Source organism: Lissotriton vulgaris, chromosome 3_1, assembly GCF_964263255.1.
Source record: "Lissotriton vulgaris chromosome 3_1, aLisVul1.2, whole genome shotgun sequence".
Classification (NCBI taxonomy): domain Eukaryota; kingdom Metazoa; phylum Chordata; class Amphibia; order Caudata; family Salamandridae; genus Lissotriton; species Lissotriton vulgaris.
In genome coordinates, this window is record NC_141689.1 from 390,960,449 (window position 1) to 390,978,286 (window position 17,838).

A 17,838-nucleotide genomic window follows, 5' to 3' on the forward strand; every position below is an offset into this window, starting at 1 on the left:
ACATGCTAAATTTAAACGTGCATGTCTAACCTAATGCACATTGCCCTATGGGTTGGCTAGGGCCTACTTAAGGGTGACATACATAATAAAAGGGGATTCTAAATCTTGGCAAGGGGATCATTTTGCCAAGTCGAGTTGGACATTTAAAACTGCTTTCAGGCTGCAATAGCAGACATGGGCCATGTTTTAAGGAGCTGCATAAGTGGGTGGCACAATATGTGCTGCAGGCACATGGTAGCATTTAATTTACAGGCCCTAAGGATAGGGCATACTACTTTACTAGTGACCTATAAGTAATGTAAATATGCCAATGAGGTGTGAGCCTATTTTACCATGTTTTAGGAAGTGAGCATAAGCACTTTAGCACTGGTTAGGTTTGGTAAAGTGCACAGAGTCCTAAAGCCAGCAAAAGCAAATTCAGAAAAATAGGAGGGGGAAGGCAAAATGTTTGGGGTAAGGCCACCCTAAGGCTGTCTGGTCCAACAACCAATGAAGAAGGGGCAAAAATGAGGGCATTTACAAATGATTTTCTATTCAAGAAAGCCAATCATGTGACTTTATCAATGGAAAGGGTTTCTAAAATAGAGCTCACACATCTAGACTTTGAACAGAAATAACTGAAATGTGCTCTTTTAAAAGTTGGAAATAAATATATAATTGATGTCTACAATACATATAGCTATGTTTTGTTTGGCCTATTTTTCTCTTGGATGTGGAACAAAACATTTTTCCAGAGAAACAGAGAAAAGTAAATGGAATACGTTAACAAACAAGGATAAAAAAGAAGTAATGTTTCAAGTATCTTACCAATTGGTAGTCTCTTACACATTTAAACCTTTCTCTGCCTGGTGGTATCACTTTCTACACCATTTGTATCTTCAGGTTTTCTGTAAGTCAAACATAAATATATTAAAAACTGAATTGAAATACGTTTACTTTGACAAATTACGAGAAAAAAATATTAAAGAAAAATGGATACATACAGATGTACACTTTGTTCGGCTTCTTTTTCGTCCTCTCCTGTGATAAAACAATACAGGATAACATGACTATGGTAAATATGTAAACATATCACGCTCATTTATGACCTAGGTAATAAAGATACATTGGCAGATTTAAATGCCAATGTCAGGAAAGAGGTTAATAATTTTGGGGGAGGCACCTATACCAACCCAATAAACACCTCCGGTTAGGTCAAAAAAGTGTGAGATAATCTCTGTTCAACCCCTGGTGGCTATTACACAAGCAGGGGGTAATACATAGAGTAAGATGTTAAGTTCAGGCATTACTAACAGTTTAAAAGTAAGAATATAAAACAATAGCAAAGAATGTATTGTTCAGCAATATATGCTATAATAATTAAAACATTGAAGTGAAGTGAAGTGAAGGAGTTTTGTAGAGCTCGACTGCTGCCCGAGGGTGTCCTAGCGCTGAAGTTTACAATACATAATATAAAAAGCAATTGCAATTCATATTGACTTAAAACATCCTAGAAACTGTTCATAAAATGCTACTCTCTGTGCATCAACCATCTGATTGAATTTGATCTAGTCAATTTGCTATGTAGCAATTAAGTGCAAGTACCTATACCAACTAACAATCACGCGCCTAGGTATAGATACCTAATATGTGTCTACTAGTTAACTTCTTAGGGTAAATTTAAATATTGGAAAATAAGGCAATGCACCCTTTTGGCTTCATGTCAACCACTATAGGATACAAATAAAACTAAAGAACCAACCTGCTGCTCAGAATGTACATATCTTGTTAAAACCACAAGACTTTGTCTAAATGATTATAAATTTACTGACAGACTGGTGAAAATTAACCTTGGGGTATGGGCTAATAGGAAGCCAAAACCTATGTGTGCATTCGGTAAAGTGCAGGTTTAAGTTAAAAATCTGTAGATGAGTCCTCCCTGGTCCAGAAATGTTTTGAGGTGGCCATATTTATTGTTCCACCCAGAACTTCCTATTTTTTAGCTGCCACCTCCTTTTGAAGCACTTCCTCTTTGCCGTATTATAAAATTAGCCACCAGCGCCTGTCTCAAGAAGTCTGAAACCAGTTGCTACTAGAAAGGCATGTTCTCAGCTCCTTATAAACTTCCCTATTTAAATGACCTCTGCTCTGGTTCTTTCTAGTGCTGTGACTGGACCCCGGCTATCAACGATGGTCAAGGATAGTGAATAAGAAAAGCCTTCCCTGTCATTTTTAAGTCAAAGCTGATAGTGCTAAAGTTGCCTTTTGTTACGGCAACCATTCCTGACCACTCCAAGATAGCTAATCCCTGCTAAGTGGTCAGCAGTTTGCACTTCCTATGTTCAGAAGTAGGCAATTTTAATCCAAGCCAGACTTGTTCATTTCCCAACTAAAGATGTATATATTAGGTCTGTAGGTGTGATGAGTGACAGAACTGGTTTTGACCAATTTTGGTTTGGGCAGCATAAGCACAATTATACAAAGCTGGCATAATCACATTTCAATATTAAATCAGGTTATTAAAATTAAGTAAGTAATAAATTAGAAGCATCTTTCCAGCATTCATCCCAGCAGATAAAATAAATAATTATTTTAAAATCATCTAGGCGAAGAAAAGTCTAGCAACCCTTACACCGCAACACAGCTTTTGAGTTTTACTTCACTGTAAGAGCACACTGTAATCTGTGCTATTATTATGTATTGGCATCTAGCCCTGAGGGCTTACAACGCTCACTTTAGGAGTGATTTATAGTAGGCTTTTTCTACATGGAAAAGGCAATTTACCCACCATGCATTTAAACTGCAGCTCAGCTAGAACACCGTAGCTGGGCTGGTGTTTAAATGCACTGCAGTGATACATGGCACTATAACCTTTTTGAAAATACACACTATGGTCACAGATGGCATTTAGTTTCCATGCCATAGGTACATTAATACACAATATGCATGGATGAGAAAAGAGAACCAACGGCGGACTCCAATGGCCGCACCTCCTCGGTGTGTTTCCCAAGTGATAGCTTAGTAATATAGTAAGAACCGGTGTGCACATTCAGCTCCGGCACCCGCCACTGTGGGATGCCAACTGCCAAGCAGACACACAGTACTTTGAGAACACTGGAGCGGTGCACTCCAAAATGAGTATAATGTCAATAAAGAAGCTTGATCAGTTTCTTCATTGCAAAAATATAAGTCTTTATTTCAAACAGTCATGCAAAGCATCAGCCAACGAGTTTCGTTCAATTGTTGAACTTCGTTATATAGATAAAAAAGGGGGATATGCTGGAGGCTTGGTCTGTATCCCTTATTGTGTATATGTACACCTACACAATGAGGGATATAGAAAGTGTGTATTTAAGTTACAATGTTGCCATCGTGTGTGGCAACACAGATTTTTATCAATTGTTATGTGTCATATATGTCTTTTTTATGCACTCACATGTTCAGTGTCATGTAGAATGATCACATAGGAATATGTTTAGTATTGTATATTTTATCTATCACGATTCACAAAATGCATTGTATGTGTATTTACTATGCACCCACAGTTCTTTCCAGTGTCATGTAAGCGTATAGGATGTTCTTTAGTAGTGTACGTTGTGTCTGTCACTATTCACATAATTAGTGCATTTATGTTTTTTATGTCATACTCTTTTAAGCCCTGGCGAAGTTCAACAATTGAACGAAACACATTGGCCAATGCTTTGCATGTACTGTTTGAAATAAAGAGTTATATTTTTGCAATGAAGAAACTGATCAAGCTTCTTTATTGACATTATACTCACTTGGGAATTCAATCTTATACTTGGTTTCCCTTTATACATACCCAGCAGGTAAATTATATTCCAGTGCAATTACACGTTAATACAAGCACATGTCAATGTATGGTACTTTATGTTAAAAGGATACCTTAAAGCATTAAGTAACTGTTGGACTTGGCCATTTTTGCAGGTCATCCTGAACTTTTTGCCTTCTTCCTGGTATTTTGTCTGACCTGGTGTTGGTGGTTTTAGGACTCCGAGCACATTATCACTGCTGTCCAGTGTTGAAGTGCATGTGCTCTCAATGGTAAACTTGGTAAGATTGGTCTACACCTGTATGGTCTACACCTGTATGGTGTATTTAATTTACCTATCAGTCCCTTGTAAAGTGGTATCTCATATACCCGGGGACAGTAAAGTAAATGCTACTGGTGGGCTTGTAGGTCTGCGTGCGCCACTCACCAAAGTAGCCTTTCAATCCTGTCTCAGGCCTCTGCCATTGCAGGGTCTGCACGTGCAGTTTACTGCCACTGTGACATGGCATGTAAAGTGGGTGCCACGTCTGTGACTCCTCTTTTACTACATATCAGTTATTAGTCAACCCTAAGTTAGACCCTAGCAAGCCCTATGGGCAAGATGTGCTGTATGCAAAAGGTAGGGGTTGTGCCTTAACTGTGTGGCATATCCTGGCAGTGACAAACAGCAATTTTGGTTTCTCACTACTGTGAGGCTGACCTCTCATAGAAATGCATTGGGGATTCCCTGATATGCGTTTTAGTGGTAATTCTTGACATGAGAGGAGTAGCGTGATCAAGTTTGGTGTGTTTGGACTAATGGTAATCAACGCTGCGTAATGGTGTTCGCAGATTTATTATCACTATTTTAGGAATGCCACTTTTAGAAGTGGGCATTTCTGTGTGCTGTGTGTCTTTGTGCCTGCCTGTTGTGTATTGCATGTCTGGCTCTGGATGACAGAGGCTGGGCGGGTGCAGTGGCTCCAGAGGGGCTTTGTGAGTCAGCACTAGACGGAAAGGCCGATCTGCATTTGGAGTAGTGGGAGGAGTAGCATCTGGGCCTGCATTACACAATGCTGGCTCCGCCCCCTGTGGTGTGTCTGGGACCAGAGCCTACACTAACAAAGGAGGTCGTTGTGCACTGTAAATATGTTTTCAAGGGCCCCCAGAACTGGTTTAGACCGGGCCCAGAGCCCTGTGCCATGGGGAGAACAAAGACATTGGCAGCATAAATATAGAGGTTGTGACCCCATGTTGGTTGGTTACCTGCTTGGACCTGAAATACTGCTGGGCATGAGGAGAAACCACCGGGGGACCCAGCTGCTGTCTCCTGGCGGTCCCTATGTGCTGTCCTGCCTGAGCCCAGCTCTGCCTCACTGGATTTTGGGCGCCGCAGGAGTCCTAGGTATTGATGTCAGGATCCTCCAAAAGCGCCTACCCTACCAATGAACTACATCTCCCAGAATCCTTAGAAGGGGCGTGGTTCTATATAGGTAGGGAGGACCATCCCCATTTTGTTCGTGATTTTGTAACCACAGTACTTTGGAACCACCTCTGTGAGATACGGTGCTGGATTATTCGGGGAGTCAAAGAGAGAGTTTATAGAGAGTTTGTTTTTTCCCTTGCGTTATCGTTTGCCTGCGCAAGAGGAGAAAGCTTGGGATTTTGTTTACTCGAATTTTGATCGAGTAGCTCGTTGGACGCGCATCTGGAGTATTCCTTTTTGGTTTCCTTGGAGTTTCAGAGGTTTGCCCGCAACGGAGACGAGAAAGGAGAGCATTTCGCTAAGAGCGGACAACGGACAGAGACGCCAAAAAAGCGGCTTCGTAACTGTGAGTTAACGAGCGGCGTGTGTGAAAACAACGCGCAGCTCGAACAATTGAGCAGACTTTCCTAAAGGGACATTTGTGCACGGCGAATCGTGTTTTGGATTAAAAGTGAGAGCGGGGTGTAGTGGGAGTTCCTCCTGCTCGCTGCCGTTACGAAGAGTAACACTAGTGTTTATTTGTGCAAGTGCCAAAGCGGAGGGCAGTGGGATAAGCCTACACCTTGCCGTGTTTGGAGCTGGTTATCCAAGGAGAGTGATATTATAATTAAGATCGGAAGTCAGTAGTAGGAAGCTGCAACTTACCGCTTTTACTTAAGGATTATAGTTTGGGCATTCCTGAAGGAAGGAATTAGCCTTAAAGAGACAGACTTTGGTTTTTGATTCACAATTTTGGAACTTGACACTTGTTTTTCTTTGAGCACTGAAACACACAAGGCGGGGTAGGTGTATATAATACTAGAGGGCTTTAACCACATGATCTTATGAGTAACTGTGAGTAACGGGTGTTATTTGTTTCATAGGGACTATCATTGCTGTTCTTCATATCAGAAAACACAGGGGAAGGTGGAGCGCATAGCTTCAGGAAAGGTGAAACTCTTTTTACCAGTTGTGATAAGGCATACAAGAGTAGGGATTTTCAGTGAGCATTTATAACCGGTGTGCCTGTTGTTTTTTGTCTTTCAGCCATCCCTTCCCTGCAGTCCCCTTCCGTCCCCTCCTTGTTTTGTTTTCTTATTTATTCCCTCGCTCTATCACTCGAACCCGCTGTGTTATATGTACTGGCGTGTTGGTGAGATAGGGAGGTGGAGTCATATGTGCTACAACCGGATCCTGCAGCGTGAGGTCTGACAGAATCACGAACCCACGAATTGCATTCTGCCTGGTCCGGTTGGGGTACATATGGCCACCTTGGATGATGTGTTGAGGGCTCTGGTTGTGGTCCAACAAGAATTGGCTGCGTCCAAGGCGGAGGCTGTGCTTCTTAAGGATAGGGTAGAACAGCTATCCAAGAACCCTTTTTCTACCGGCCCTTCACAGATTCAGTTTACAGTTCCTCCCCCTATTCCCTTAGCCACTCCTGAACGGTATGGGGGGGATCCACGCAAAACGCAAGCCTTTATGACTCAAATCTTACTTCATTTCTCCTGTAAACCCGCCTCCTTTCCTACTAACCATTCTAGGGTGGCGTTTGCTATCTCCTATCTGGTGGGAGACGCCGCCAATTGGGCAGGACCTTTGGTGAAAAGAGATGATGCAATGTTGTCTAACTGGACTGCGTTCAGGGACGAGTTTGAGAAAGTCTTTGACAGGAGGGCCACCAACTTCAGCGCAGATAAGGAGCTATTATCTCTGCGTCAGGGTAGGAGTGACTTGATAACTTACCTAACTACGTTTAATAGGTTGATAGCTGAAACAGATTGGCCAGAGAGTAAGAAGATGTCTTTATTTTATCAGGGATTGAGGGAGGAATTGAAGAACGCTGTGGCCTACATAGATCCTCAACCCACCACTTGTGTAGATATGGTGAACTTGGTCCTGAGATTGGATGGTAGGCTGACTGAGCTGAGTGGGGATAGAAGAAAATGGGACAGGGGTTACAATAGTATAGTGAGTTCCCCTCCTAGAGCTCTAGAGGCATCGGCAGACGGGACAGAACCTATGGAAATAGGAGCTATTAGATCCCCTCTGTCCAATGAAGAGAAAGAAAGCAGAAGAGTACACGGTCTTTGTATGTACTGTGACAAAAAAGGGCATTACGTGCGTGAATGCCCTTCTAAGCCCCAAAACCCCTCGAGTTGGAACAAGAATAAAAGAATAGCTGTTTCCACTATGGGAAGGGAGACAGACAACTTGTTAGCACCTTCATCCCGAGATAAAGTGATACCTGATTGGAGACTCACTTCCCTATCTTCACCTGGTATAGGAGTGAATGAGTCTCACCTGGTTCTTAACATGTCCTTAGAGTATGAGCAAAAAAGTCATCAAGTTAGGGTTATGCTGGACACAGGAGCCACAGGTAATTTTATTGATAATGGGTTAGTGTCTCGCTTAGCGATACCTAGAGTACCTAGAGATATACCAGAGGAGGTTTTGGCAGTAGATGGACAACCTATAAAATCAGGTTTAATAGTTGAGAAGACAGCTGAGGTAATGTTGTCAATAGATGTGTCAGAAGGGAGACATGAGGAAAAGATCACTTTGAACATCATAGAAGCTCCCCAATACGAGATCATATTGGGGATGCCGTGGTTTACGTACCACAACCCTTCCATAGACTGGAGAACTCGAACAGTACATTTTTTGTCTGGGTATTGTCAGGAACATCTGGTGTCTGATGCATCCTCACCTTTAGCGGTAGTTGCATGTCAGTTCAGGGTGGCCACATTGGCAAAGAAAGAGGTGGTCGCCGTCCGCCCTGGGTTGAGTAGTCAGAAGACAGAAACATTAACCCGACAGATACTGCCAATCAAGGAGGGAGGGGATGATAAACAGTCTATCATTCCTACAGGGAAGGTTAATTGCATGAGGTGGGCAGAGAGGTCTAGTACAAATGCGTGGCATAGCCCCCCTGGAAGGTTCCCCTTCCTAGCTAATTCCGGAATTGACGCCAACACTTTGCCGGTTGGTATTCCTTTTGATCTCCAGTTCCAGCCATCAGTTGAGGAAAAGGAATTAATACTGCAGATGGCTCACAACGGGGTGCAGGGGTGTTTGAACAAGGTCAAGGAGGAGTACATGCAAGGGGTGTGCTGTTCCGAGGTGCCTGCTCCCGGGAAGGTGCTGTCTTTTCGTCAGAGGGTTCCTGCTACGCCTGGCCCTAGAAGGCGCTAGGGACGGGGACATACTGTCAGGATCCTCCAAAAGCGCCTACCCTACCAATGAACTACATCTCCCAGAATCCTTAGAAGGGGCGTGGTTCTATATAGGTAGGGAGGACCATCCCCATTTTGTTCGTGATTTTGTAACCACAGTACTTTGGAACCACCTCTGTGAGATACGGTGCTGGATTATTCGGGGAGTCAAAGAGAGAGTTTATAGAGAGTTTGTTTTTTCCCTTGCGTTATCGTTTGCCTGCGCAAGAGGAGAAAGCTTGGGATTTTGTTTACTCGAATTTTGATCGAGTAGCGCGTTGGACGCGCATCTGGAGTATTCCTTTTTGGTTTCCTTGGAGTTTCAGAGGTTTGCCCGCAACGGAGACGAGAAAGGAGAGCATTTCGCTAAGAGCGGACAACGGACAGAGACGCCAAAAAAGCGGCTTCGTAACTGTGAGTTAACGAGCGGCGTGTGTGAAAACAACGCGCAGCTCGAACAATTGAGCAGACTTTCCTAAAGGGACATTTGTGCACGGCGAATCGTGTTTTGGATTAAAAGTGAGAGCGGGGTGTAGTGGGAGTTCCTCCTGCTCGCTGCCGTTACGAAGAGTAACACTAGTGTTTATTTGTGCAAGTGCCAAAGCGGAGGGCAGTGGGATAAGCCTACACCTTGCCGTGTTTGGAGCTGGTTATCCAAGGAGAGTGATATTATAATTAAGATCGGAAGTCAGTAGTAGGAAGCTGCAACTTACCGCTTTTACTTAAGGATTATAGTTTGGGCATTCCTGAAGGAAGGAATTAGCCTTAAAGAGACAGACTTTGGTTTTTGATTCACAATTTTGGAACTTGACACTTGTTTTTCTTTGAGCACTGAAACACACAAGGCGGGGTAGGTGTATATAATACTAGAGGGCTTTAACCACATGATCTTATGAGTAACTGTGAGTAACGGGTGTTATTTGTTTCATAGGGACTATCATTGCTGTTCTTCATATCAGAAAACACAGGGGAAGGTGGAGCGCATAGCTTCAGGAAAGGTGAAACTCTTTTTACCAGTTGTGATAAGGCATACAAGAGTAGGGATTTTCAGTGAGCATTTATAACCGGTGTGCCTGTTGTTTTTTGTCTTTCAGCCATCCCTTCCCTGCAGTCCCCTTCCGTCCCCTCCTTGTTTTGTTTTCTTATTTATTCCCTCGCTCTATCACTCGAACCCGCTGTGTTATATGTACTGGCGTGTTGGTGAGATAGGGAGGTGGAGTCATATGTGCTACAACCGGATCCTGCAGCGTGAGGTCTGACAATTGAGGCCCTGGCATGGGCTTGACCCGCAGCAGCGTTTGGTGAGCGATGTGTTTGGTGCATCACTCTGGAGCACGAGGAGCACTTGCCCTTACTGGGCACCTCAGCTCTGTGCCCATACACCAGCAGCACGTGGTGGGCACTTTTGAAGCTAATGGCTTGGACCCGAGACGGGGGCTTGTGGGGCATGATTGCCCAACAGGCTCCACACAAGAAGTTGTGCTGTTTTCTAAAAGTTGACAGAGAACTCGCTCCGTAATTCCCCACAAACCAAAAGTCAGGAGAGGAAAGCCTGACCTAGGGTGGGGCAGGCCAGAGGTAGCAGAACCGGAGAAGGAAGTCAGGCAAGCCTGTGCCTGAGTGTGGGCGTGGCTCCCATGTTGCCGGTGAGTGAACCTCGTGCTGCCTGGGCTTGTCTGTGGGAGGGTCCCCAGATGCAACCGGAGGAAGAACCGGAGCCTGACAGGTTCCCCTTGCCTCTCAACGTCATTCGCCTGGAACAGGTTGCCTCTCAAGATGTTACAGGTGTAATATTAAATAGCTAATCTTGAGATTGGAAATTTGTTTTATGAGCTCCTACAGAGTAGATACTTTTTTAGGTCGAGCATAGAGTCAGCGCTTCAATCAAACACTGGATTAAAGCAAGCCGGGCTGAAGACGACTGGAATGCCAGAAACCGGTTCTCGGAAGCATGTTTCTGGTCCAGGGAAGCCATGGCTTGGCAGTTCTGACTGGACTGTTCCCATGAGGCACAGGGTCAGACTGATTTGCATATAGCCATGTCTGAACTGGGGTGGCAGAGTGGGCTAAAGAACGGTGATGGATTAAACCCAAATCTTTTGACTGGGTGTGAGTGTTTGATTGATTCAGATGCTCCGTCCATCACCACCCCCTTTCGTACCGCTTTTGGCCGCCATAAGTGTGGCAGGGTATGCTCAGACGTGAGTCCCTTGCTCACTATGCCACTGGATTCAAGCAAGCCGGGCTGAAGACAGCTGGAATGCCAGAAACCGGTCCTCGGAAGCTTGTTTCCGGTCCAGGGAAGACATGGCTTGGCAGTTCGGGCTGGACTGTTCCCATGAGGCACAGGGTCAGACTGATTTGCATATAGCCATGTCTGAACTGGGGTGGCAGAGTGGGCTAAAGAACGGTGATGGATTAAACCCAGATCTTTTGACTGGGTATGAGTGTTCGATTGATTCAGATGCTCCGTCCATCACCACCCCCTTTTGTACCGCTTTTGGCTGCCATAAGTGTGGCAGGGTATACTCAGACGTGAGTCCCTTGCTCACTTTGCCACTGGATTCAAGCCAGCCGGGCTGAAGACGGCTGGAATGCCAGAAACCGCTCCTCGGAAGCTTGTTTCCGGTCCAGGGAAGACCTGGCTTGGCAGTTCGGGCTGGACTGTTCCCATGAGGCACAGGGTCAGACTGATTTGCATATAGCCATGTCTGAACTGGGGTGGCAGAGTGGGCTAAAGAACGGTGATGGATTAAACCCAGATCTTTTGACTGGGTGTGAGTGTTTGATTGATTCAGATGCTCCGTCCATCACCACCCCCTTTTGTACCGCTTTTGGTCGCCAATAAGTGTGGCAGGGTATGCTCAGACGTGACTCCCTTGCTCACTTTGCCACTGGATTCAAGCAAGCCGGGCTGAAGACGGCTGGAATGCCAGAAACCGGTTCTCGGAAGCTTGTTTCCGGTCCAGGGAAGCCATGGCTTGGCAGTTCGGGCTGGACTGTTCCCATGAGGCACAGGGTCAGACTGATTTGCATATAGCCATGTCTGAACTGGGGTGGCAGAGTGGGCTAAAGAACGGTGATGGATTAAACCCAGATCTTTTGACTGGGTGTGAGTGTTCGATTGATTCAGATGCTCCGTCCATCACCACCCCCTTTTTTACCGCTTTTGGCTGCCATAAGTGTGGCAGGGTATACTCAGATGTGAGTCCCTTGCTCACTTTGCCACTGGATTCAAGCAAGCCAGGCTGCACCCCTTTTTTACTGCTTTTGGCCGCCAAAAGTGTGGCAGGGTATACTCAGACGTGAGTCCCTTGCTCACTTTGCCGCTGGATTCAAGCAAGCCGGGCTGAAGATGGCTGAATGCCAGAAACCAGTCCTCGGAAGCTTGTTTCCGGTCCAGGGAAGACATGGCTTGGCAGTTCAGGCTGGACTGTTCCCATGAGGCACAGGGTCAGACTGATTTGCATATAGCCATGTCTCAACTGGGGTGGCAGAGTGGGCTAAAGAACGGTGATGGATAAAACCCAGATCTTTTGACTGGGTGTGAGTGTTTGATTGATTCAGATGCTCCGTCCATCACTACCCCCTTTTGTACATCAAAATTGTATAGGGCAAATGAAATTATAGTTGATATCAGCACTGCAATTAATCAATAACAAGTGACAGCCCAAATTTTACAAGGTGCACGAGTGCAAAGGTGAGTGGCACTACGGTGACGCAAGTGACAGCGAGAGCAGCGTGGACGTCACAAGGTGCAATGTGAATAAATATATACAGTGCGTAAAAACAGAGTGATATTCAAACAATTTAGTTTTCAATTTTCCAGTTTCTGAGAACCACTGAATCCAGGGCGCCTAAAATCTCGCTGGCGAGTCGACGGCGTTTCGATCCGAGATAATTAGGATCATCATCAGGACTGAGGGGCTGGAAGCAGTGCGTCCGGCAGCTGGTGGATGACAAAGGGGAGTCCCAGGGGTTCAAAGCTCTGTAGGGAGTCTCGGGGGCAATCAGGTGCTGACAACTTCTCAGGCCGGTGCATCAGCCAGCGTTGGAAGCTCGGGTTGCGAGGTCGGTCCCAGCCAGGTCATCTATGAATCGCGGGCCGCAGGGACAGACCCAAACGAGATGCAGGACGGAGAACCACCGATTCATTTACCTCGTCATGCTTAGATCCATTCCCGCGTCCTCTACGGACCACTCGGCATTGATTTATAACGCCGACTGTTTCGCCCCCTATCACGCATAGATCAACCTTCGCGTCCTTCACGAACCAATCAGCTTTGAATCATACTGCCGCTCTCAGGCTCCCATGGAATCCAAGATATAAGCCGGGACGAAACAGTCCCCCAGCAACTGATTGCCCCCGAGCATCCCTACAGAGCTTTGAACCCGTGGGACACCCCTTTGTCATCCACCAGCTGCCGGACGCACTGCTTCCAGCCCCTCAGTCCTGATGATGATCCTAATTATCTCGGATCGAAACGCCGTCGACTCCCCAGCAAGATTTTAGGCGCCCTGTACTCAGTGGTTCTCAGAAACTGGAAAATTGAAAACTAAATTGTTTGAATACCACTCTGTTTTTACGCGTTGTATATATTTATTCACATTGCACCTTGCACCGTCCACGCTGCTCTCACTGTCACTTGCGTCGCCGTAGTGCCACTGACCTTTGCACTCGTGCACCTAGTACAATTTGGGCTGTCACTTGTTATTGATTAATTGCAGTGCTGATATGACTGTATTTTCTTTTGCCCTATACAATTTTGATACGCTGAGATAAATGATGCCTTGAGCACATACGAAAATCAAACTGAGTCTCCTTGTTCCTTTATGGATAATGCTGTATAGATTTCCTGTTAAATTGTCTACAAATAATACCAGTTGGTATATTGTCTATTGCATATATCTTTCTACCCCAATCCCAACCAGATTGATGGGTTTTCACTCCTGTTTTCTTTACACAAGATATATGTAAGGGGGCACCTACCCAGGTCCAGTGTTTAGGGGCCGGGGGTAAGTGGGCCGTGCTACGAGCCCCCAAAGTCCCTTTTTCGCCTGCCTGTTGCAGGTTAACCGCCATGAACAGGCAGGCGGAAAGGGACATCATAATACCTGTGGCAGTGAATGGTAGGCACCGCCACCAAGGGGTCGGGAGGCCCTCCGCTGCACCGGCGGGTTCAAGGAGCCTGTAGGATGCATGGCAGTCAGAGTTTTTGACCGCCACGTAACCGCCTGCCATTCTAATGTGGCGGGCGGGGAATGGCCTTCCAATGGCGGGTAGACCACCACCCATAGCCTGTTGGTGACGGTATCTCCATCATCGCAATGACCTCTTTAAGTAGTTATGATAAAATGAAGTAAAGCCCAAGAGCTTCAGAGTATGAAACTGGCTGTGTATTATGGATCCTAGTTTAGTGAAAATAATCTGTGTGGCAATTGTAACAGGAAATGTTAATCAAATGGTGGGTGATCAGTGGCAGAATGTTTAGTGGCCAGCCAAAGTATTTGTGGTTGGATGCATAGTGGATACTGTCTAGTGATATTGATGTCATTCAGGTAAACAGTGCTAGGCTGGACGTGATTGTAAGATATTCTGTATCAGTATAATAGAATAACAAAAAAAGGACTAACCTTTAAAATGTGAAAATTCTTACCTGAGCGTGCTTTCTTTTTTTTATTGTGCATCTCATAAACTAAGATGATTGATACTAATACTATGACTTCTGCGACAATCACAAGAAAGGGTTTGAGAGGCACCATGTAACTGAGAACACTTAGATTGATATTTCCTTGGCTTTTTCCAACTAGGAAAACTGCTTCACACGAGTAGAGTCCGCTGTCATTTCCAGAAAGTTCCTTGATATGGAGTTTGCTTTCATTGGCATATTTTCTGGTGATTTCATACTTGGAAGACATCAGAGAGTCATTGAGAGCAACCTGAAAGTAGAACAAGAGGTCATTATGAATGGAAAACAATAATTCCAAGGGCAGTGTTCTCAGCTCTCATACAATTATCAAGCAAACCACCTACTCAGCACACATATCATAGCATTTGGCAAGAGATTAGCTATCTCATGACAGGAACAGTACAAGCACCTTGCAGCTCTGACTGTCATGCCCCCCATTCAAAATGTGTTTATCTAGCTCACTCCCAGCATCTACACTGCTGTGGTTGTGCTTTGTATGACTGGTAGCTAATTTCAAGAATGTTATAGTGTGACTTCTTTCTCCCCATATGCCATCATTATGACTAGCCAGATGTTATACCACACCCAGTAATGTTACGGATACCAGAGATATCTGTAATTCCAGTATTACTTTGGGGGGGGGGGTTACAAATGAAACCCCTGCAGTCCTTTATACAATAGGGATTAACAGATGATTGTGAACTTATAATTTCAGGCATCTAAATTTGACCTGGAGGATTTCTCCCCAGTACAATATGTGGGATTACTGCACCCAGGAATACAAGGTATGGTAATGCCACACCACATGTAATCCCATTTTGGCCATTTTCATCAAAGTGGACTTGATCACTCATAATGCTGACCAGGGTGTGTAGATTACATATCACTCCTGAAATTCTATGGCCGTCTCACAGAAAGCAGAACATTTTTTATGACAAAATATTCAAAAAATTTGTGCTTAACTGGAATCCTGAAAAAAGCAGAAAATTATTTAATACATTTTGGTCCAGTAGTTAGCAATCTGAGACCAAAACCTTCATTTAATGTTAACTTTTAATATTAATCTATTTTTTCTTTTTATTAAAAAACTTTCATAAAGTGCTAGGTGTCTCCTTTTATTTCTTCAGAGCACTTGACAGGGATGTGGAGTATTATGCAACATTATATCAGGCAGTTACATCCTGATGGGCAGGTTATTAACTCTGTTAGATATTCTTCTGTCGCAACCCCTGTTTGTGTTTAACCTATTCATGATTGCTGAATCAGATCTATGCTCAAGATGAGAATTTGTCACACTGAGATGTTATAGCCAGAGGGAAGGTACTTAGGAGATGTTTCTCCTTGTAGTTTGGGGACTTTCATGTCTAAGGTAACTAATGCAACGGTGATTTTGAAAATGGCAATAAAAATCTTTCCGCCCAAAAAAAAGATGAGGATTTGGAATTGGCCGATACTCGAATCAGGGTTGGTTATGGATTGATTTAAATACTACATCTGGTGACTTTTGCCTTGTCAGTTTGAGAAACGAGAAGAATTTAAGTTTTAGCATACTGTAAACCATAAGAGTATACTTATGTTTCTATAAAAAAAGACATTATCATAAGAATTTGTGGTGGTGTTTGCTGTATAGTCATCTTTAAATTGAACTCATAACCACACCAATAAAAAAGATGGGACTGTCTAGACAATGATTTGTTTAAAAAAGTTGAGGTCAGATGGAGTATAGTTACAACTTTCTGGGTTTCAATTTGCTTCCATAGTAATCGGCCGTTTGTGATAAAGGACAAGCTATAGTTGTGGACCTCTAGTAGAATTTTGGGTGCGCCATGGACAAGAAAGAGATGGTTTTGAATGAAACAATTGACTTTTCCGCATGTAAATTACGCTTGAAAGAGCTGTGATGAGAGATTTGCTGGAAAACTGTATCTGACAACTGGAAGAAATGAAGGGATAGTAAGATCAGTTGAGAAGACTGGAAGGGAGTTGGTCATTGTGTGTGAACATTTTGTTAGGAATATTTCCTGCAAAGCTGTTGAGTATACAGATTATTTGTGAGAATATGTGGTTCATCCAGTTTATTTTGACCCAGCTTTCAGTTATCTGTAATTTAATTTTCGTTTGGTAGAGGCATTAAACATGCCTAAGTAATAGTTTTAGGTTGATTTTATTCACTAAGTTAGGATTTGCCAGTCTCAGACTACGAAGCTCTTAGGCTTTATTTCATTTTATCATAAGTACTTGAAAGATCAAATGTCTTGACTAGGCAGAATTCTTTCACCATCCTGCCTACTTCTATTACCTCCCCATTACCTTCTTTCCATTTGTACATCAAGCCAGTATACTAAAAAAAATGAGAAAAGAAGCTACTCTGTAGAAGCTCATGAAACAATTTTCATTCTCATGATTAGCTTTTTTTATATTACTCCTCTCAATCTTTACAAAATATTCCCACCACTACTAATATTTTTTGGCCGGGTGTTCACCTGCCCATGATTCAATGCAACTTTATGTGGCCGGATTCCACTTTGCCTTAAAAACGGATGTATGATACACACTCAGATTGAAAAACATCTATTGACAGGAAAAGATTACATATAATAACACAACCTAAAGTAGCTCCAATAAATGGATGGCAACTTTGTCAAAGTTCAAACTTGGGTTAATCTAGTAACCATATTTTTGTCACTCATCCTCCAAAGACAACAGTTCAGAAACAAATGATTCACATCTCCATCTATGGTAGGCTACCAAATATCAGCACTTAAATCTCTTCTTTGTCACTATCATGACAAGATGGTCTTTTGCAGGTTATAATTTTCTTCCTGACACAAACTGGTGACATGAATATATCCACTTTCAGTTAAACAGTGCTGTCAATTGATAACTTGCCAGTCATCTGCCTATAGTTCTGCAATCCAAATACACCACTAAATCCAACACCTTAGACAATCTACCACCAAATCCAACACCTTAGAAAATTCTTAATCAATTCTCACTCTTGTGCAGCACTCACTAGCAACTCCTCTACCCTATTCAACAGACCAAGACCCATCAAAGAAATTGGACAATCCTCACGTTCTTCATTGTCATCACCTTCAACATATTTCACATGCAGTCTTGGGAAGCAATAGGCAGTAAGAATGTTTCAACAGGTTAATATCCCACCTTGAAATTGCACTCATAATTTCATGGCTACCCTAGACAATGTAGCCTTTGATTTGTGTATCTTTTCTCTAGTAAAAATATAGAACAAACATCTTTGTTTAGCATGAATCTAACACTACAGCCTTAATGAACTCCAGCCTCATGGGAGCGTCCACCGACCCATTCCCCATCGACTCTTCAACCTTGGAAGCGACGCAATCAGCCACCAGCTCACCACCATCATTGATGTATTGATCATCACAGCCACTTTCCCCAATGCCTGGAAACACGCAGAGGTGACACCACTCCTCAAGAAAATCTCTGCAGACGCCAGCTACCTCCGGAACTGCCATCCAATCTCACTGCTCCAGTTTCCCACCTAAGTCTTGAAGAAAGCCATCAACCACCAACTCACCAAACACCCGGAGACAAGCAACCTTCTAGACCCCTCCCAATAAGGATTCAGAGCCAATCATAGGACTGAGGCAACCCTGTTTGCTACAACAGATGATACCCACACCCTACTAGGCAGGCCAATCAGCCGCCATGATCCTTCTCGACATCTTAGTAGCC

The 17,838-nt window shown here is 44.0% G+C and overlaps 1 protein-coding gene across 1 annotated transcript in view; it reads right to left on the minus strand.

Moving 5' to 3' along the window:
- EMB (embigin) overlaps positions 1 to 17,838 on the minus strand; it is a 115,077-nt gene that overhangs the window by 16,635 nt on the left and 80,604 nt on the right. Inside the window, exons 6-8 of the mRNA XM_086960611.1 lie at positions 14,089 to 14,371; positions 984 to 1,020; positions 808 to 887 (exon numbers count right to left, since the gene is read on the minus strand). Coding sequence (XP_086816737.1) covers positions 830 to 887; positions 984 to 1,020; positions 14,089 to 14,371 — 378 coding nt within the window. The 3' untranslated portion in view covers positions 808 to 829. The remainder of the gene's footprint in view (positions 1 to 807; positions 888 to 983; positions 1,021 to 14,088; positions 14,372 to 17,838) is intronic.